Genomic DNA, 22,182 nt, shown 5'->3' with positions numbered 1-22,182 from the left:
GAAAGTGATTCACTGGCCTATACCATGTCTGCATAGCGCATTCTCGGCATGCTGATGAAGTCAGAAATCCTATGGCAGATTAGGAAGAGTATCCTTAGCAACATCGTAGTGTTTTCACCTGGCACTGCCAGGGAGTAGGCCAGTTTGGGGATAAGAATATTTTCTAAATTTTCCAGCTTGTATTTCCCGGTGGCATTTGTTTACTAATGCTGGCATTTTCCTTGAGGGGCACTATTAAATGATTTGGGCATCAGGTAAATCTAGCTTTAAAGTTTAAGTATGCTTTTTAAAAACTAACTGTAATTAAAGATTTTTTTCAACACTGTAGTTTAACATAGTTCTGTTAAATTTCAACATGCTAAGACCATGTTGCTAAAGATGCCACGTACCTTGATTGCAAGATACAGATAATATGAGTTGGAAGTGAACTAACTGAAAACTTCTGACTAGCTTTCTGAGAGCTAGAATGTGTTGTCCAGGTTGCTGGGGGAGGAAAGGTAGCAAGTGCCCAGATGTGGATCTTACAGACTTCAGTAGTAACCCTCTAGGCAGGACTGGGACACGCGCAGTAGCGACTCCACAGGAGGACACTCATGAATGAAACTGTAAACCCAGTCAGATACTCAGCTGGAGAAGTCATAGGCCTTAGCGGGGAGCATACCATTTAATTAAGCTGAAGGTGTCAGACTGCCCTCTAAGTATGATAGACAAATCCTGCTGCCTCAGGGAAACTGTTGCTGTGATGAAGCATCATGAGTTTATTTGGCTAACGTATCCTGAATCACAGTCCGTTAATGGAAGCCAGTGTAGGAGATCACACAGGACAGGAACCTGGAAGCAGGAGCTGGTGCAGAGGCCATGGAGGAGTGCTGCTTGCTGACTCGCTTCATGGGGCATGCTCAGCCTGCTTTTTTATAGAACAGATGACCATCAGCCCAGGGATGGCCCCATCTATAATGAGTTGTCCCTCCCCAGTCAGTCACTAATTAGGAAAATGCCCTACATGCCTACAGCCTGAACTTATGGAGACAGATTCTCAGTAGAGTTTCCCTTCTCTCAGATGACACTAGCTTGTGTTAAGTTGACATAAAAAGTAGACAGGACACTATTGGTTTTAACAAGAAAGACACGTACAGTGAATAGGAGCAAAGCAGAGCTTCTGAAGGTATTGAGCCCTAAATAAAATCTTTATACAGTCCCTTCTAAGGCTTGGACATCACAGAAGAGGAGGCATAAAGAACGGAAGAGCGGCGAGATAGGTAGAAGGGCCATGAAATGCCATTCCCTTCGTGTGACACACCTTAGGCTGGGTCTCCAGTTGTATTCAGTCATTTTGTAATAACTACATACTTTGTATTCCCTGTATCTTATTATTCTTTCCTTTTCCTATGTTTCCGTTCATCTTCGTGATTCGATTTCCTCATACCATAAACTGTATGTAATTATAAAATTTTCAATTGGCAGTTCTATGTGAATGTGACTACCAGTTCTGCACTTCATAGAAATTAAAATATATGCAGCAGAAGGAAATTGGATGACATATTTGCAGCTAGGGAGATATCTTAGTAAAGCACTTGCCTTGCAAGCATAAGGACCTGGGCTTGATTCCTGGTTATGGTGGCTCCTGCTTGTAATCCAAGAGTGGAGGAGGCAGACATGGGCAGATTTCTGGGATTCTTAGGGGAGCCAGCCTTACCTGCTTGGCAATTCCCAGACAGTGAGAGACTAAAAGAAAGATGGACAATGGCTGAGGAAAGATGCCGGAGGTTATCTTCTAATGTCCACAGGCACATGTGAATACATGAACATAAGAGACGTTTACTGCAGATTTAGATTTATTCAGAGCCTCATACTTCTTTAAATGTACATATGTATCTGAAACCTTATGCCTTTAGGAAGCAGGCTAAGTTTATCTCAGTTTATCAGATTATCTTTCCATATGGAGTATATTACAAAAGATTGTTTCTGTATAGGTATTGGCGCTTTCATTTATATAATCGATATGTAAAGATTGGGTACTGTTTTCTTGGTTACTTTTTATATACAATACTTGATGATGTAAGTGTAAGTTTCCCTTGCCAAAGCATTTCAATCTAGTTTTATAACAGCTGTTTATAAATTAACTCTGGTCTCTGTCAGAATAAGCCTCTTGTTTTTATAGTCTTACTAATACATATTAAGTACACTTCCTTTTGTGCAATTATTTAAAGATAACATTTTAAAAATTCGATTATATCTACTTTTACTAATTAAGGGGAGTGAAGTGGCTTGGTGCCTGCTGTTTAGAAGGAACCTGCCATTATTGCACATACTGTTAGTCATTGCTAACAAGCTTGTGTTCTTGTATTTCAGGTGACGTGTGGAGACAGAAAACTGACAAGGAACTCAGACCATTGAGTACGTGTCACTTAGAAAAACCTGAAGAATCTGGTTTATCGGGTCAGCCGACAGCAGAAAATGAAAAGTAGTATGGCACACATGAAAGTAAGTGCTGGAAACTTGAAGATGTAAGCTTATAGTCAAAGTTAATGCCTGTGCTTTAACCAAAAATGCTGTCACAGACTCAAACAGTCCAGTCAGACAGTAGAAGGGGGTCAGGCATACTCTGACACCACAGTACAATTTCAAACAAAGTGGACCAGGTAGGAATAATATTGAGTAAAGAGACAGTTGAGAAATCATGCTGGATATCCCATCTCGTGTGTGTGTGTGTGTGTGTGTGTGTGTGTGTGTGTGTGTGTGTGCTGTGACAAAACACCATGACTGAAAAGCAACTTGGGGAGGAAAGAGTTTATTCAGCTTACGTATCCACAGCACTGTTCATCTTCAAAACAAGTCAGGACAGGAACTCACACAGGGCAGGAACCTGGAGGCAGGAGCTGATGCAGAGGCCATGGAGGGGGGTGCTTACTGGTTTGCTCAGTCTGCTTTCTTATAGAACCCAGGACCACCAGCCCTGGGATGATACCATCTGCAGTGGGCTGTGCCCTCTCCCATCAATCACTAATTAAGAAAATGCCCTATAGCCAGATGGTATGATAGAGGCAATTTCTCAACTGAGGCTCCCTCCTTTCATATAACTCTGGTTTGTGTGTCAAGTTGATATAAGACTGGCCAGCACATTGTGTATATATATAGTTGTATTACTTACATATGAAATTATATACATATGTAATTACATACATGAGATTCTGCATGAATCATTTAAAGTGTACATGTGAAGGGAATAACAAATAATGTTAGCGATACCATCGTTCTCACGGAGTGTGCTTTCCTGAGTGATGTGCAAGGCATGGTTCCTTCCTTCAGTCAGTCTAGACTCTTTCCTGCTCGTCCAGTCACTTCATGTGTGGAAGTGGGCTTGGACTTTACTTTAGATGTTTGTTTATTCAGCAAACAGAGTGAATTATAAGTTGCAGTGACTTCTAAGTACTTTTTAACAAAGTAATGAACAAGATTTCTTTATCGTTGTATTTACTTTCTGGTATGAGGAAACAGAAAGTACCTCGTAGACGTGGTAATAAACAAGCTCTGTAGAGAAGTAGAATGTCGCCTGTAAGCTGTGTGCTGTGTGTGGAGAGAAGCAATAGAGTAGAGTAAGGGGACTACAGCTTGTAATGGGGTAAGTACAGGGCCTACTGTGAAGGGAGGTAGTTGGTCATTTGAGGAGAGACTTCTCAGAAGCAAGAGAGTTGACTGTGTAGCTACCCAGTGGGGACAGGAAGTACGTAGAGTCCAGTGTGACTGCAACAGATGTCGAGGAGAGCTGTAGAATGTGAGGTCAGAGCAATAGCAAGGAATAGTCAATCCTTGGGCTTTCAGAAGTCTGCCTGAGTGCCTTGGAAAGTCAGCCAACCATATCTTGTGAGGTTGATAAGCCAGTGCATTGTTTACTGGGCCATGGAGTCAGTGAAAGTTAAGACACATTTGTATTTAATTACAAATATATGCACATATCCCTCCAACTATTCCACCAGTTCTGTACCCCTAAACTTCTTTGAAGAGAGTAGGCTGAGCTTGTTGGCCTGTACATAGCATGTGCTCATCAGAGCTGTTTCTCGTTTTTTCCCTTCTCCAGGGTGAGAGCCTCTGGCCTGTGTGCCCAGTAGACAGTCAGCCTCTTGTTGCTTGTTTCTGTTGGCGGGGGCTCACTAACCCTGTCAGTAGAGTCTTTCCTACACTGGTCTGAAATCTGCTGCTTTTGAATTTGTATTCATTAGTCTACAGTTAATTTATCGAGGGCTCAGTTAGGTAGTTGACAAAATGGTAAAAGCTGGTATCAGCAGGAGAAAAGAGACTCGTGAGAACTGTCTTTGAGCTTTATACAAGTATTCATCTTTAGGTTGATACCTCTAAAGGGAGAGAAACATGTAACTCTTACTATAATCTTCCTGCAGTCTTTTTGGTGGTGTCCCTTATGGTCTTTATGGGTCTTGGTGGCACCACACCAAGCAAGAAATAGGTAGCTTTAGTCCGCATGTCGTTCAGACTCAGTGACCAGTTGTATTCAGTCCTCCTCCATCTTTCATTTGAATTACCCGTTCACAATTCACTAGTGTGGCCGGAGCCATTCTTTCTACACTCCCCAGAGACTTCTCTGGACCTACTAGCAGTGCTCAGAGCCCCTGGATTCAGGCCCTTGCTCCACGCACCTCTCCATTCTGCTCTCGTAAGTCATTACACTGAATGACTAAACGATGTCACCTGATTTTATTTTGCTAATAGATTTGGAGAATTTTTTTTAAGTAATTTTGACTGTATTACTTCCTTCAGTTGTGTTGATTTAATCTAAAATTATGACAAGGGAAATTCATATTCTTAATATTTGGGTTATACCTACAAATATTTTTATTTTAGTGATCTGTCCCCACCCAAAGTGCATGCAAACCATCACCATTGAGAGCTATGGGCCACAGTGATTGCTCCTCCTGAAGATCTCTTGTTAACATTACTGCAGAGTGCCAGTCATTTGTTACTCGATTGTATTTACATAATCCTTCTGATTCACGACTTGTGTGTTTTTGGCTTCTCCCTCTTGTTCACAGCAGCTGTTGCGGAGATGTGTTAAAAATCATTAGCACAGAATTGAGGCTGTCTTCCTAATGTAGTCAAAATAATTGCCTCGCTTATAAAAGAAAATGTGGATAGGGTAATTGTAACGTTATCTGTCTCCCCTGTGTCTGACTCTGTCTCACTCTCACATACATGGGCTACTGTGGTTAATACACAAATCTGTATAAAATCGCTACAATAAACAAGTACGCCTAGTGTGAAGATCTTCAGTTCCTCTGTTCTTGTATTTTTTGCCCCTCTGGATGACTACACAGGGAAAATTGTAGCTCATGATAATTAGTCAGTAACCATATTTTATATTAACTGTTGAATCTTTGACTTAGAAATGTCTCGGGGCGTGGAACCCTCAGGCAGGCCGCACAGATGTTCTGCAGTGGGTTGTCACTTCAGTGCTGGGTTAGGGTTTTGGTGTAAACTTTTATAAAAGCCCGTATCACACATACTAAACAATTTTGCTTCATTGTGTTTATTTGTTTTAAGAATTGTTGGTCGTGTTTGAAGGAGAGGGAGGAAGGGAAATGCCTCCTCTTGTTGACTGTGCCACTGTGCTGCCTATGGTAACTTCTGGCCACTTAAGTCTCCACCCCCCACAGAGCATAGTGCAGAGAACTACAGATGGCTATCACTACTGCTTCCAGTTCTCATATGGGCCCTAAGGATTGAACTCAGGCTGCAGGCATGTGCAATTATTATTTCTATGCCTCTATTCATCTCCTCAGTCCCCTACTGTGTTTTGGTGAAATCTAAGATATGTATATATATATCAATCTCTTGAGACAGGGCCTGATGCAATTCAGGTAAGCCTATAGCTGTCTAGGTCACAAAGAAAATCTTTAAGTAATTTATAAGGTACTATTAATTTGCTTAGATACATGTCATTGCATATATATTTTAACATAACCAATCTTGAAACATTCCTCCTTTTCTTTTTTTACCCACTTTGGAAGCAGTCCTCTGGTCACGACAGAAGGGAGAGCCACAATTCATACCACCGGAGGAGCTCCTCCCCAGAAGACAGGTACTTGTCCTGTGAATTTCATATGTCTATCAAATTGTTTGTTTTTTGATTTGGTTTGTTTTTTTGGCTTTTATTGTTGTTGTTGTTTTGTTTTTTGAGGCAGTCCCTCTTTGTAACTCTGGCTGTCCTGAATCTTGCTCTGTAGACTAGTCTAGTCTTGAACATAGATCTGCCTGCCTCTGCCTCCTTAGTGCTGGGATTAATGTCCTGTGTCACCACCCAGATTCTTTGATTCTTAATTTTAGGGTGGTCATGGAAGTACTGCTTTGCTGTTATAGCTTGCTTATATATCACACAGCCTTTTATATTTAATTTTTATTTATATTATAGCATAATTATATTGAAATAAGAAATCTAAAAGTAGTACTACAGCTGTATCATTTACCCCGTGAGAGTCACTAAAACAGTCCTAAGGGAGACGCTCTATGCCTTGTGCACTTTAGTCCTAGTCCGCCTGCAGATAGCTCTTAGGACCTTTGCTTTAGGACCTTGGTTTGTGACTGCTGCCACCTTTACCAGTCACCTACTCTATGACAATCCCAGACACACAAGGGCAAGGTAATTATAGATATGTATATGAAACACAAAGTATAGTACCATGTAGGTTATATATTTAACTTCCCTTAGTGTTCTCTGATTTTATTGAGTTTTAAGCGTCAAACAATAGATTAATATGGGATCCATCCTTATTTCCTCAATGTTTTCAGTACTGCAGTTTTCAGAATAATATCTAATGATTATAATGTTTAGAGTATCTGTAAAATAACCTCTTCCTGTCCATTATATATAATTTCTAGATTTATACCTTTACTAAGGGCAGTGTGGATCAGGATGAGTAAATTTGGTTAATTCCAGGAGTTGTTTTGCAGGACAATGAGCCATTGGTTAAAATAGTTCATTGGGATGTTGTACCGTTGTAAAGCCACTTGGCATTTACAATGGTACTTGTACTTTCCAAGTATAACAGAGTTGTTCTCAAGGTACAACTTGGGTTTTCTTCTGTGTTAGATATACAGAGCAAGACCGGTCCCCCCGGGATAGAGACTATTCTGATTACAGCCGGTCAGACTATGAGCGATCCAGAAGAGGATACTCTTACGATGACAGCATGGAATCACGGTACGTGAGAAGAGCGGCATTCTTTTCCATAGTGCCTGGTGAGCTTTCTCTTGGAGACTGGGTCTAACATGTCCTGTGCTGATCTGCACTGCAATGGCCGAGAATGACCTTGAACTTCTCTTCCTTCTGAGCTCTGGGACTGCAGCGTGCGCTGTCCTGCCCAGTGCGTGGTGGCGAGGATCTAAACCTGGGCTTTGTTCATGTTACAGTTACTCTGCTGAGCAGGCTAATCCCCAGCCCACATTGTCTTTACCTGAATAGTGAAAGCAAAGATTAAAGCAAGCAACTGCTGCTGATCGCATGCGTTTAGGGGCCAGGGGCTTCATGTGAGTTAACTCTTAAGACAATGGATACGTACAGTAGGTGCTGCCGGTTTAAGACTGAGAAACTCAGGGCGAAACGTGCTTAGTAATTTGTAGTTTTGAAACATAACAGTGTCAAGCCCAGATCTGACTGACCTCGGCCGAGGTGTTGTCTTGTGTTGTACTGCAGCATGGATTGCATCCTGTGATTTTACTTAGGAGCCACACTAAAGGAAAAGCGCAGTCTTTCTGTAATGTGGCAGAGGAATACTGAGTGAGAATGAAATTCCTAATTTGTAGGACTGCCCCCCCCACCCCATCCCCAATAAATGACTTTTATTTGAGTCTTGGAAAACTTGGCTACCCTGTTCCTCCAGTCAACAATTTTCTGGTTTATAATTGATGCTCCTTCTTAATCTAAATTTCAACTTCAAAGCCCACAGGTTTTGTAGCCCCTGCCTGTGTTACTTCAGTATAACTCCTTACGTTTGGTCCAGTGTGGGAGTATAAGGTCTCATGAGGCCCTCAGTCATACTGTGAAGCAAGCAGACTAGGTCTCTAGTTTCTTCAAAATAAAGTTGAGGGCTGGAGAGATGGCTCATCAGTTAAGAGCACTGGTTGCTCTTAACGTACATTCGTAAGTGTACTCACATACATTAATTAATTAATTAATCTTTTTTTTTTAAGTGAATAGTTGAGAAGTATTTCGTGAGTGTCTCTGTTTGGGTTGCATCTGCACAGCGAGAGTGAGGCAGGTTACTGTAGGGAAGTGACCGCGTCAGCCGGGCTCTCCAGCTTCTGTCAGCTACAGCCGCCCGCAGGAGCATGTGGCACGCACACCAGCTAGGGTGTGCACCATCCCTCTTGCTGACCAGTTGGGGGTTATATTTGAAATATTTTCAAGTGTAGTTTTTAAAAGTTAAGTGAACAAACTCTTCTCTGAGGAAAGAGTGAAATATTTTCTAAGTTCCTTATGCTTTTAGAGAAAATACAAAGCCAAGTTTTAAAAGGTGTTAAGGAAAGAGGAACTGTAACTAGAAAATGGGTCTTTCCACCTCATCTATAAGGGCCTCAATAACCAGGGCCCCCTGAAACTTCTCATAAGAACAACAACTCTTTCAAATTTCAACTCTTAGGATTTTATAATACATTTACATTTAAATGTAACATTTTAAAAATAAAATCTTATTTCTGCTCTGTACAATTCTCGAGATCTACCACAGACCACTTTGTGTTGGTTTTCACGCCACACTCTTGCCTACTTGAAGCTGTTTCCCTCCGTCTCTAGTGTGACATTTAATGGGTATCGGTTGGCTCTCTGAGGTCATTTTGATTCAGCTGCTGCTACCATGCTAGATTCGTCATCACTCTTGATGGTGTCGTCTGGTCCTGATGCCCCTGCTCAGTTCTGCAGCACGTGGCCCTCCTGGGTAAGGAGTGTCATTGCCCCTCACCAGCTTGCATCACGCTGAAGTCTGTTTAAGGCCTCAGCCCAGGAGGAAGGCATCCTCTCTGGAAGTATTTCCTGCAGCCTCCGTCTCTTACAGCCTCGCTCTTTCTCTGTGCACCTCCCTGTAAGGATGAGTGTATGCTTTCTCCCCAACCCCATTGTATAGAAGCAGGGACCGAGAGAAACGCAGAGAGAGAGAGAGAGACGCAGACCATCGGAAACGGTCCCGGAAATCCCCGTCTCCGGAAAGGAGGAGCCCAGACCGAGGAGTGAGCCAGAGTTCTACTCAGGAAGAACCGACATCGAAGAAGAAGAAGGATGAGCAGGACCCGCTGCTCACCCGCACTGGGGGAGCGTATATCCCTCCTGCAAAGCTCAGGATGATGCAGGAGCAGATCACGGATAAAAACAGGTAAGCGGATGTACCGCATCCCCAGAGCAAAGGTGGCCTCACTGAACAAGGAGAGAGTAAGTCATTAGCTTTGGGTGGTGAGAGTGCACTTAGTTTACCACGATAGAGATGTAGGCCTCTTGTCTTTCTTACTGCAGAACTGTATACTGCTTGTTGTGATATTAGCTCATAACTTGTCTCATGTTTCCCTGTGTGTGTGTGTGTGTGTGTGTGTGTGTGTGTGTGTGTGCTCGTGTGCTCCTACATAGTTGTGTCTCCACACATAGTGTGTTTGAAAGCCAGAGGATAGCTTTGAGGCACCGTCATTTATTTCTTTTTCTTTTTGAGACTGGGTCTCTCAGTGGTCTGAAGCATGCCAACTGGGTCAGGCTGGCAGGCCAGCAAGCCGCAGGGACACACCTGTCTCATCTCTGCTACTAGCGTGCTGCACTACGCCAGGCACTTTTTACATGGACTTGAGGATTGAAGTTGGGACCTGGTGTTTCTGTGTGTGTGTCAGAGCTGGTGTAGTTGAAATGTCACACAGGAGAGAGTGGGATAACCTCCATCAGTGCCAGCTTCATCGCCTAGGTCTATGGTCACAAAGGCAGCACAGAAGAGTCAGTGCAAAGCGTCTTTTTCAATGGTGAAGAAAAGTGTTAATATGAATTATTGCATCTTTGGTACAGTAGGCAGGGGAGAGTTAGCAATATATGCAACTTTAAACAGTTCTAGGGGAAAATTCATACATAGTGGAGGTCTGTCCATGGGCAGAAAGTACAGTAGAAATGCAAGAGGAGGCTAGGTTTTTCTTCGTGGAGTGACAGCTCCAGAGCTGGGAAAAGTCGTTGTGCTTATCTTCCAGTTTTCTAGGTGGTCATGATTATGCATGAGCAATATCTTACTGGCTAGGTTAGTTACTAAGTCACAGATCTGATTCTCTAGAGACAGGGACTTAGTAAAGTGTGTGGAGTGGGGCATTGATTCACTTTTGCCATAGGTGTGGACAATAAGAGGCAAAGAGTTTGATTGATAGAGAATTTTGAAGGAACAACAAAATATCAATTGCAAGTCAGTCAGTGCCTCTCATCCTCCCCATTGTTTGTGGCAGTTCTTAGCAATGACCTAATGACTGGGTATCAGTGACCCAATACCCGGCAGCACTGACCTCACTGCTGCTTTCTGCAGGGGCCGTGGCACGCCAGCTTTCTGTAGCTCCCTACATGAAATTCAGGCAGTCGGCGCAAGAGTTTGGGTTGGGAAAAGTGCGTTTTACTTTTATTAATCCCTACCTAAAGTTTAGCATTTCTACTGGAAGTGTAACTGGTATATAACGCCAAATAGTGTGTTATGGATACTGCGTAATGTGGCCATATTATATTACTTGGAATTCAAATTGATACTTGGCTTCCTCCCACTTCTTTTATTTTCTGTCTGAAGATGCTCAGAGCACACTGTATCAGCCTGTTCTTTTTTGTGTGCGTTGACGACTATCTCAAGATCTGTTGTAACCTTTTGTATTATATGCATTTCAGGAAGCCTGCTAATTTCACTAGACTTCAAAAGAAGCATATAGAGGAAAAGGCTTTGGTTTCCTACAGAGAAATAATTATAAAAATCATAGATTTTAAAGAGCTTTAAAAGACCTTATCAAGGGCACTATCAAGTTAAGTGTAAAATATCCAAGTGAGGCTGAAATGACCAAATGTAGTTAAGGGCAGCACAGCCGTGCGGCCCTCAGCAGTGCAGCTGCAGGACAGCTGCATTAACAGCAGGCCTTTCAAACGCTCGGGGTCTCGGTTCCGAGGTTCCACCTGACTGTCCCTTCTTTTGGTAATTTTTAGCTTAGCATACCAGAGGATGAGCTGGGAGGCTCTGAAGAAATCCATCAATGGTCTCATCAACAAGGTCAACATCTCAAATATAAGCATCATTATCCAAGAGCTCCTTCAAGAGAACATCGTTAGAGGGAGGTAAGTAACCATTACCCTGTATAGCTCATAAGACTTTTGTAAAGAAACGTGCCATCTCTGTGAACAATGAGCGCTGATTCGTTATGCTACTTCATTTAAAGGTATTTGTGAATGTTTATTGGAAATGCAGTTTTTTTTTTTTAAAATGTAGGCTGTTAGATAAGTTAACCATATTGTTCAAGGTTAATAAACCAATGCTTTCTGAGATTTGCTATCATGCCATAGTTTTGCACAGACATTTACTAAATATCTCCAATAATTTAAATCCATGAGGCATATTATTAAAATATGCTATTTCAAAACACTTTAATTTTTTTAGTTGACATAAAATCTTTACACATTTTTTATTAGCAAAGTGATACTTTGATGTGTACTTTCTGTGTTGTCACGAGTGTCGGGATTTCTTCTTTAATGCTGAGTGGCATTCCGTTGTCTATCATTGGCCTGGCAGTCTGTTTGGCTCTGTGGATAATGCTGTAGGTGTGTGTGTAGCTCCGAGTCTTAGTGTTTTCCCTACCGTCTGCAGTGCTGTGCATTCCTAGTCACAGTCCGTGTGTGTTCCGTGTTCCCTGTTCTCAGCCTCCTGGGAAACACTTCCTTTGGTTACTTTTACGGCAGCCATTTACAGGTATGAGATAACACATGGTGGCTTTACTCTGTATTGGTCTGATGGGTGATGCTTCATGGCAGCTTCTCCGTATTGTCTTGAAATGTCCATTTAGATGTTTTGCCAATTTTCAAAAGTGGGTTGTATTACTTTTATTACTTTTATTATTTGTATTACTTTTGGCAGATATTTTGGATATTAGCTCCTTACCAGATAAATGGTCTGCAGATCCTTTCCTCCATTCTGTATTTGTCTCTTGACTTCATTGATGGTTTCTAGCACTGTTCAGAAGCCTTTTAGATCAATGCAGTCTCGTTTGTCAAGTTTTCTTGGGTTACTTTTGGTTTGGGAGTTCTGTCTAAAAATTTATCCATCCAGGCAAATATCATGGAGCCTCCCTCCTAGAAGTTGGACGGACTCTGTTCATTGATCAGTTTAGGTTGCTTTGTGTGAGGCACAAGACTAAAGCATGCTCTTACTCTTCTGCATGTTACTGTCTGCTTTCCTACCACTCTGGAACACACTGCCTTTATGTCAAAATACAATTAAATAAAAATGTATGAATTTATCTCTAGGTGTTTTGTTCTGTTCTCTGTTGGTTTCTGTTAAGTTTTGTGGCAGTACCATGCTGTTTTGATTACTGTAGCTTTGTGGAGTAGTAGGTTTTAAATCAAGTAAAAGGTGCCTCTTGCTTTTTCTTCTTTTCCTGAAGATTTTTTTGGCTATTTGTATTTTTTATATTCTATGTTAATTTTAAGAGCTTTTCTTCTGAAACATGCCACTAGGATTTTGGTGGGTGTTACATTGAATCTGAGAAGTACGGCAAGCCACATAGCTTGTTCCTGATCCTGGAGGCAGAGCTCCCACCTCTCTGCCAAGACAGTGTTACCTTTAGGTTTGTTATTTGGTCTTTTATTCCAGTTCACATTCTAATCAAAGCAGAGTGAGAGGAGGAGAGATGGCTGGGGAAGATAAACAAGACATTTGAAGGAAAATGAAGGGAATCATCATTTCTTACTTGAATTCAAGCAATTGGTGTTTTTTTTTTTTCTTACTTGTTTTAAAGAACAACAAAAGTGGGAATAAATACACATCTCTCTTAGCTTTAAATCTGAGTGCTGTCTTCTTGTGTGATTTCGCATTACCTTGATTGTAATCATTGAGGATTAAGCTCAGGGCAGCATGTTGTTGGGGAACAGAAGGTTGGCCAAGAGCCTCCACTGTCCTTGGAGATGGCAGAACTCTGTCCCCTTCACCTGGGAAACAGGCCAGGCAGGCAGAGGCGACACGCAGCCTGGCTGGCTTCCGCCTTAATCTAGGTTCACTTCCTTCTCTCTTCCTGCAGCTCAGGAGTTGTCTCTGTATTGCTTGGAATAATGTAGCTTGCTGTATCTCTCTCTCTCTCACCCATGCACATAAAGGCACAGCTCAAGGTGCCTCTACCACTGTGTTGCCTTTCGCTTCATCTTAGATCGTCATGCCCTTACCTTTGTCCTCTAAACCTACAGCAGCAGAAGGAAACAGACCAGAGCTGTGTCCCAGCAGTTACTGTCTATAAGTGGCGGACCATGGCAGAAACTTTACGCTGTGTCAATTTTACACTCTCAAGCAACTTTGTTTTTAAGCCACTATATTTTGGTTTTGGTTTATTTAAATTTTTTTCATACAGTATATTTCAATCATGTTTTTCCCTGCCCCGATCCTTTAAGTCTGATTAGATGAAATGTGAATAGAAAAACAGTAACTTTGATTAGAGAGAAGTTTTTGGAAAAAAAATTATCCTCGTTTTATTTTACAAAAAAAAGCACAATTTTATTTTCATAAAAGCATTTTTTAAAATGGATTATTACCAAGATGAACTCTTTTCCTAGAAAACAGTGAAGATTTACTTTTGAATGGGCTTCTTCTAGTCATGATTAGAACATAGTTCTCTTGAGCTTGCCTACTTTTCTAAACAGCTTGTCTGACTGTTGACTTTTGCTGTGTTTTGCATAGAGGATTGCTGTCCAGATCTGTTCTGCAAGCACAGAGCGCTTCTCCCATTTTCACTCATGTTTATGCAGCTTTGGTGGCGATAATCAACTCAAAGTTCCCACAGATTGGAGAACTGATCCTCAAGAGACTAATTCTCAATTTTCGGAAAGGATACCGAAGGAACGATAAGGTGTGTACGAGTGGCTTGTAAGTAGCCTGTTGCGTGGGGTTATTCCAGTAAGCCAGCATCAATGAGAGGAAGTGCGCTGACTTCACGTGTAAACCGCTCATGCAGCTCCAGTTCCTCTGGCCGCCAAGCTGATGACTTTCAGCTTTCGTAGCTACTTCATGTTGCTATTCCTGAATGAGAATGATTCTACATGTTAGAGACCATGGTAATCCACTATAGCTTTTATTGATACAGGAAAACTATGATAGCTGATGGGGTAACTGTCTTTACTTTGCTTTTTCAGCAACTTTGCCTGACTGCTTCAAAATTTGTGGCACATCTTATTAACCAAAATGTGGTAAGTAATTATCCTTAAAGCCTCATCAAACTCAGTGGCCAAGACCACGGTCTTGACGCCATTTCCCTTTGTCACTGTTTGATCATCTTGGCTGAGATTTCACTTGTTTTAAGTGCACCTAATATTCTTATATAGAGAAAATCTGTGTGCTACAAGGTGTTTTGTTAGACTGAGGAGGCTCGATACTGTGTGTGCTCACTGAGCCACTTAAGAGCACTGGCTGCTCTTTCAGAGGACCTGAGTTCAGTTCCCAGCACCTGCATGGCAGCTCACAACTGTCTGTAACTCCAATTCCAAGGGATCCAACACCCTTATACAGATATACACACAGGCAAGATACCAAAGCACATGAAATAAAAAGTAAATCATTAAACAGTGATAACAGCTCCATCAGTAGTCATGCATATCTTTTAGTGTTTTGTTATTCACTTGTTCACTGTTTTTGTTACTTACTAAATGTTACATTGACTTCTCCGTGGGTATGTGTCCTGTGGCATGGCACCAACTGCCGTGCTCAGCCTAACCATGTGAACACATGGTTCAGGGCCCACTGATGCTCATCCCTCCCCATCATCTCATCAGCAAAATGGGTTTTGTTTTCCTTCCCTCCTTCCCCCTTCCCTCCCTCCTTCCCTTCTTTATCTCCAGGGTGGCTGTAAGCTCACTGTGATGTCAAGGATGACCTTGAAATTCTGATCCTCCTGCCTCTGCGTTCTAAGTGTTTGGATTGTAGCCCTGCACCACTCTGTCCAGTTTATGCTGTATTGAGGATCAATCCCAGGCTTCCTGCATGCTAGGCAAGCATTCTGCCAACCAAGCTACATCCTCAGCCCCCGTTAATTTGTTTCAAAGTTACCTATGCATTCCCTAAATATAGCATATAGGGAATTTTTTTTTCTATTCTTTTTTTTTTTTTTTTTTTTTCAGAGCTGGGGACCGAACCCAGGGCCTTGCGCTTGCTAGGCAAGCGCTCTACCACTGAGCCAAATCCCCAACCCCAAAAGGTTTATTGATTTATTCTATATAAGTACACTGTCTATATAAGTACGCCAGAAGAGGGCGTCAGATCTCATTACAGTTGGTTGTGAGCCACCATTCGGTTGCTGGGAATTGAACTCAGGACCTCTGGAAGAGCAGTCAGTGCTCTTAACCGCTGAGCCATCTCTCCAGCCCGGGAATTTTTATAATGGTTCCATTTCATTAATTTTTAGAGATAAAGAATTGAGGTAGATTCATTTTTATATAATTTTGTTAGGTTTTGCTTAGTCTTCATTATGTGTACATGCAACAAAAACTACATTAAACTTAATTGAAAATGATAATCACTGTTAAAAAATTTGACAAAGAAAAAAGTCATCTTAGTGTTGTAGTCATTTATATTTAGGCCCACCTTATGAAACAGAGGTTAAGTGATTGGCATGTTTAAAACCCATGTAGCTTTATGTCATCCTCCTCTTATTCTAAGTGCTTATCAAGTGTTTGTTCCCAAGACCATCATAACCTTCGCCTGCAGATACATATTGTGAAACACAGTAGGTGGAATAATTTTGATCTATTTTGAGTGCATATAATGTCATTCGTTTGATTTTAATTTCCGCATTCATCCTCTATTCTGTGGAGTATTTGCCTTCTACTCCTCCTTGGAAGTAAAACTGCCCCTGTTCATGTCAGAGACTCTCCCGTCTGCCATCACGCTTACTATGATGCTCACTGTAACACTAAAGTCTTCCCAGTGTCTGTTCTTGGAAATCTTTTACATTTTAACCTAATTAGTTGCCATGGGATTATAATAGTTGGTTACTTAAGAGCGGGAAACAGACAACCTTTCTATAACAGCAAATATGTATTTCTGGTTTTAAAATTTTACTAGTTTACCAGAGATTTTTGTCATTAGCACCTAATAGTTAAAATATTAACCATTTCACCTTCTCAATTAGATGTAGGGATTTCTTTTACAATGATGTATGACTAACACCATTCCTCCCTGTATACTCCTCTCAAAAATTAATATGTTTCTAATTGGACCCAATGTAAAGATGTTCTCTAGAATTCGGGTTCAGATTGCTAAGTACCTTGATTATAAAGATCTATGGATGACGGAATGAGCTATGGTTCATCCTCTCAGAGCAGTCAGTCCTTAGTACACTTTCACTCTCATTCTACAAGGCAGTTCATAGTGTTAACTTTAAAATATGGACCAGGTAAATAGTTTGAACTGTGAAAAGGAACTAGGCCAGGACTCTAGCTCAGTGGTAATGTGCTTTACTGGCATGCATGAGGCCCTGAACTATTTCCTAGTACTGCCATCCAAAATGGAATAAATAAGTAGATAAAAAAGAAATATTCACAGTTCAGCATCAGTAATCTTTAAAATATTTTATGGTTTGATGTTTGTATAGCTTTGGGCTATTTACTATTTAGTAGAATTACATAGTAAATTGAATTGCAGAGCAGATATAAAATGTTGCCACCATGTAAAGGATAAAGAACAGAAGCTTGAGAGGTGGCTCAGTGGCTTAGAGCGCTGGCTCTTTGGGAGGACCTGAGTTCTATTCCCAGCACTCATAACCATCTGTAACTTCAGTCCCAAGAGAGCCAAATTCTTATACATAAGTTAAAATGAGTCTACATGTAATCATGAACCAGATACTTCTTTCTGTTCAGTATTGTGAATTAAAGAAATGATCTATAAAAATTTAATAGTTACATGATGAAATTTATAGAAAAACAATTAATATGTGCATTATGATCATTGTAGAGCACGGATTTGTGTTCAGAAGCTTGTCAGTAGTACATTAATAGCGTAAAACCATCTTGTCTCTCCCCTGTCTGCATTCTGTTAAGGCACATGAGGTTCTGTGCCTGGAGATGCTCACTTTGCTGCTAGAGAGACCAACCGATGACAGTGTTGAAGTAGCTATCGGCTTCCTCAAGGAGTGTGGTCTCAAATTAACCCAGGTGTCACCAAGGGGAATCAATGGTAAGTGTATATTCTTGGTTTGTATTTCTTTTCTGTCCCCCATGAGGTTTCTCTGTGTAGACCAGGCTGGCTTTGAACTTAGATCTACCTGCTTCTGCCCCCTGAGTGCTGGGAATAAAAGTGTGCACCATCATGCCTGGCTGTGTATTCTTACCAGTTCTTACTCTAGTATTAAGAGTGATGGTTTTTTATTGTCTTTTCCTTCCTTTTAACTTCAGCAATCTTTGAACGCCTGCGAAACATTCTGCATGAGTCCGAGATTGACAAAAGAGTCCAGTACATGATTGAAGTGATGTTTGCTGTACGGAAGGATGGATTCAAGGACCACCCTGTTATTCTGGAAGGACTTGACTTAGTGGAAGAGGATGATCAGTTTACACACATGCTCCCCTTGGAGGATGACTACAATCCAGAAGATGTTCTTAGTAAGCCTGGGTATGGGAAGCAACAGCGGGGCACCAGCATGTCAATGTAGAAAATAAACACCTAACTTCCTATTTATTTTTAAGATGTTTTCAAGATGGATCCTAATTTTATGGAGAATGAAGAGAAGTACAAGGTTATTAAAAAAGGTATGTAAGATTTGACAAGTAGCTTGGATCAGTAGAAATAATGCATATTCATTAAATTGAAAGGAACATTGATGGCACTGATTATCCCCAGACAGAAGCTCAGCCCCAGTGAAGCCTGCTCTTCCCTTCCTCACGTGTTAACTCTCTTTGTATTGTTTGCTCCTGCAAAAAGTTCATTCTGAAGGCTGTAGTTCTTTTCCCCTTTGCTTTCTATTAAGTTTTCCATGTCTTAGGAAGTACTCGTGTATTACCAGGAGCTTTTATCAGGCTTTTTTTCTGTACCTACACTCAGTGCCACAAGCCGATACTCAAGTGAGTGCTATTCTCTGTGGACCTGCCACACTTCATTGCTGATGAGCTGGTTACTGTTTGGATGTCAGTAGTGTGCTGTAAAGCGTAACTTGGGACACTTGGTGTGTTTTGTCTTTGCCATTACCAGTTAGACGACCTGGAACAAATTATGTTTGATAGAAAAGTTGGGTTACTAGAGGAAGAAATGATTTGTATTGCTACGGGAAGGTGTTTAGACAACGGTAGCATTGGGAATTCCCCACTGATAATCTCGGCCAGGTATGCTCGTGATGGTTTGTGGCTTTGCTTACTCTGGGTTGTGGTTTTACTTGAGAACAGCTAACATATGATCATATGTGCATTACGATCATTTCATTCTCTACTTTATAGTTAGAAGGCTTCTGAAAGTCTTCTATTTCTCTACAGTGTATTACAATTCTTATATCATAGACAAGTTTCTCTCCTTTAATTCACACTCTTAAAAGCTTTCTGTTGGCAAATGGAACTGGTTCCCTTTCTGCTTAGCCTTCGTTTCTTAAGCCCATTCTTCCTTTGCTTTTGGACTTCTTTCCCTATAGTTTCCCTAAATCCCACCCCCACCCCCACCTATCTGTTATGATCTCTAGTTTAAACTTGGGAATCTCATTAGAATCTAGGCAGTTGGCCAGTACATGGATTATGCTTTTTTATTATAGCAGTTCTCAAGTTCTATGGTTTTGAGATTTCTTATACTCTATAAAATTAGACTTTGTGGAGCTTCAATGTGTGTGTGTGTGTGTGTGTGTGTGTGTGTGTGTGCGCGCGTTGGTGTTTGAATATTTACATATTAACTCATTTAAAAATAATAAAATGAAATATATAAACATAAGCAACATTTTTATGAAAATAATATTTAAGCAAAGGAACGTAAGGAGAAGGTGACATATTTTTGTGGACTGTTCAGTGCCTGGCCTAAAGGAGATGAGTAGTCTCTCCTGTGTTCTGTCTGCTGCAGCTCATTCTCTGGTTTCATTTAGATACTATAGTTAGAAAGGAGAAGTATCGTGATAGCTTTTGCAGATAAGTATGTTATTTCTCCTTGATACAGTGTCAATATTTAACTTAGTGCGTTCTTAAAAATTGATTTCATTCAAAATTTTAAATGGTGTCAGTGAATTTTCATACTAAGTTAAATGGTAAAAATCTTTGGTATATGTCACTTCCAGTAGATCATTAAGCTATGACTCACTTTGTAACATGTTATTCATTTGGAACATCCATCCTTGCTTCACGTTGATGATGATGATGATGGTAATGGTGATGGTGGTGGTGATGATGATGATGGTGGGGTGTGTGTGTGTGTGTGTGTGTGTGTGTGTGTGTGTACACGCACACTAATATGAACATACTCAAAATCAAGTTAATGTGTTAGGACATGATCAAAACTCACATTTGTTAATGTTGCAACCTGTCTCCTCAGAGGAGTTTGTCCCAGTGTTGGGAAGCTATTGAAGGATAAATACATACTTTGTAAAAATTAGATTTACTCTTACAAGCTTAAATTGTATCATGGTGGCAAATACTGTTTGTTGCTGCTTTTAAATTGAGAGTGTCATTTCGTTGCATTTGAAAATGCTTGCAGAATACCTAACAGCATCTATGGATGACATTGGCTATTTTTTTCAAATAAAAGTAAAAAGGTTGCTACTTTATCTTCAACTCAGGCGGTTACCCCAGCTTTGTGTTTTAGGGACCCACTACACTGTAGTCTCTCTGTAATATAAGTGCTACATTGTTGTTCAAGTATGAGATGTAATAAAATGTCTATTTTATGTCTTCATCTAGGGCATTTATAATTTAAATAGGCTTTTTTGTTTCCTTACTGCAAGTGTGGCAGAAAGCAGCATTGATTTCCAGTCCATTTTGGTGTCTTGATTTGTGCTTAGATTGCAGTCATTTTAACCCTATTGCTCTTGTCTGTTACTGTAGCTAGCAATTCAGTGAGAGAGCAGATGTTAGCTTAGAGCTGTGAGGAAAGTAGTGTTGACCTCATCGGCCACTGACAGGTTTCAGGTTCCCCCAGGGAATCATAGACTCTTCGCTGAAACCCTATTTTATTCATCTGATGAAATCCAGTTGCCAGTGCCTACAGAATTTTGGGAAAATTATTTTAAAGGAGAGAGAAAAGAGGATACTGTAAACTATCAGACAGCTCATTTGACCTTCATCTTTAGTAAAATGTTCTCCTGGAACTGGCATAAAAAATGGCCACAGCAGGAAGTGAGCACAGCTTTGGTAATTAGCACCTCTGAGTGACCCAGGTGTACTTGTGTATTAGGTTTTTCAGCATTTGGGAAAGCAGCAGGAGTGCCTGCCTTCCTACTTTTGAATGCTAAATAGTTTCTTCTGCTGAAAGTCTGTTCTGTTGCATAATCAGCTAGACACTGGGGTGTTTCCTGGAGTTGCATTTGTGAGAAATGGTTTTAAGATTCCTTAGATAAGGGCGAAGTAGTAGCTCTGTACAGAGTCTTAGTAAAGGATCGTTTCCGCTAACAGTAAATATGTGACTCCTGATTTACACTGCTCTGCAAAACATGAAGAAATTAGAAGTTCCTAAAAGTGAGTTAAAACTACGATAAATGAGAAAGTGCAGTGCTGGTGAGCGCTAGCAGCACCACAGGGCAAGATAGGACTGTGCGCTCTGTCATTCACACTGTTCGTGTCCTAGGTGGTTTTATGTGATCTTTCATGTACGTTCATTTAGATCTAAATAGACGTTTTATTTAAGAAATAATAAAGTCACGATTTTACCAACTTTGTTTAAGATGTTTAAACTTGTTTTAGTTTTATGCATGAAATACTTTGAATTGACTGTAATATGCAATTTAACAATTGTGTTTAAATTTACAGTTTTCATTCTACTTATTTAAAGTGAATACAGAATGGTGTGCATTCCCTCCCCTATTACTCCATGTTCGCTCTTAACTCTGCATGCCTGTGGCTTTAGCTTTCATCGTAGACTGCCCTCTTTCTGAAGACCGCATTTGAGCTTTGAGATGCTAGCAGTAAACTCCAGGTCTTTTCCCTTGCCTTTCTGTCTTCTTTCACTCCCTTGTTTCATGAGCATGTTTTATCTAGTAAGGAATGACGCAGCTTCTGAACATCGGGTCATTCTAATTGTTGTCTTGCCATAGCCTGACATTTGTGTGGTTATGTGTGTTGGCAGGTAAACAGTTAAAGTTAGATTCAGTGAAATGAGATTAACTTCTCAGAATGAGGTACATGTATCTGCTCAGTAATTTTTTCTTCTTAAATTTACTTTGATTTGTAGAAATCCTTGATGAAGGAGACAGTGACTCAAACACAGACCAGGAAGCAGGAAGTAGTGAAGATGAGGAGGAGGACGAGGAAGAGGAAGAAGGTGAAGAAGAGGAAGGAGGTAAAGTGTGGCCGTAAACACTCTGGGATGAAGTGAATTCTGAGGTACCACTCGAGAACGGCTTTCTCCCTTCACTGAGAAAGGATTGTGAAGGATGCCCTGGTGTTTAGTGGGAGAAGACAAGGGATACTTTTCAGCACCTTCTTGGACAGAAGGCTGTCCCCCACAGTAGGACACCAGTCCCTAAAGTACTAAACACGGACATTCAGTTTTTCCTAAGAACATAGCTTTAATTCAATATTTTAGACTTTCAGTTCTAAAGGTGCATTCATGTTGAGGGTGTGTGATTTATTAACCTTGGCAAGTGTGTGACAGATGTGAGTGACTAGATATTTGCTGTTCATTTTGGCAAAATAGAGTAGGGAGGCCAACAGCTACATTTGTACAGAAATAGGTTCATGTTCTTCTTCTTGGGCTCTGATTACATCACAGAAAAACAAGCTCAACCTTTGGTTGAATATCATCAGTAGCATAGCAGCACACTTAA

General features: G+C 40.8%; 1 protein-coding gene across 14 annotated transcripts in view; it reads left to right on the top strand.

Moving 5' to 3' along the window:
- The window catches only part of Cwc22 (CWC22 spliceosome associated protein), a 49,007-nt gene that overhangs the window by 7,607 nt on the left and 19,218 nt on the right, over positions 1-22,182 (top strand). For 7 of the 14 annotated variants that reach the window (XR_015683165.1, XR_015683164.1, XR_015683166.1 and 4 more), the window contains exons 2-12: positions 2,353-2,484; positions 6,024-6,091; positions 7,100-7,210; positions 9,129-9,374; positions 11,198-11,326; positions 13,929-14,097; positions 14,381-14,434; positions 17,279-17,414; positions 17,633-17,839; positions 17,924-17,986; positions 21,588-21,695. Coding sequence is in view for 10 of the 14 variants with exons in the window: in XM_087653143.1 (XP_087509269.1) it covers positions 2,458-2,484; positions 6,024-6,091; positions 7,100-7,210; positions 9,129-9,374; positions 11,198-11,326; positions 13,929-14,097; positions 14,381-14,434; positions 17,279-17,414; positions 17,633-17,839; positions 17,924-17,986; positions 21,588-21,695 (1,318 nt within the window). In the remaining 4 variants the exon portion in view is untranslated. Of the gene's footprint in view, positions 1-2,352; positions 2,485-6,020; positions 6,092-7,099; positions 7,211-9,128; positions 9,375-11,197; positions 11,331-13,928; positions 14,098-14,380; positions 14,435-15,942; positions 15,967-17,278; positions 17,415-17,632; positions 17,840-17,923; positions 17,987-21,587; positions 21,696-22,182 lie in introns of those variants that run through there. The other 7 variants (XR_015683163.1, XM_087653142.1, XM_087653138.1 and 4 more) reach the window with 3 other exon arrangements.

This window comes from Rattus norvegicus, chromosome 3 (genome assembly GCF_021556685.1).
Source record: "Rattus norvegicus strain SHRSP/BbbUtx chromosome 3, alternate assembly SHRSP_T2T, whole genome shotgun sequence".
In the NCBI taxonomy this organism is placed as follows: Eukaryota; Metazoa; Chordata; class Mammalia; order Rodentia; family Muridae; genus Rattus; species Rattus norvegicus.
The sequence above is the reverse complement of the archived record's forward strand: the minus strand, read 5'-3'. Positions and strand labels throughout refer to the sequence as shown.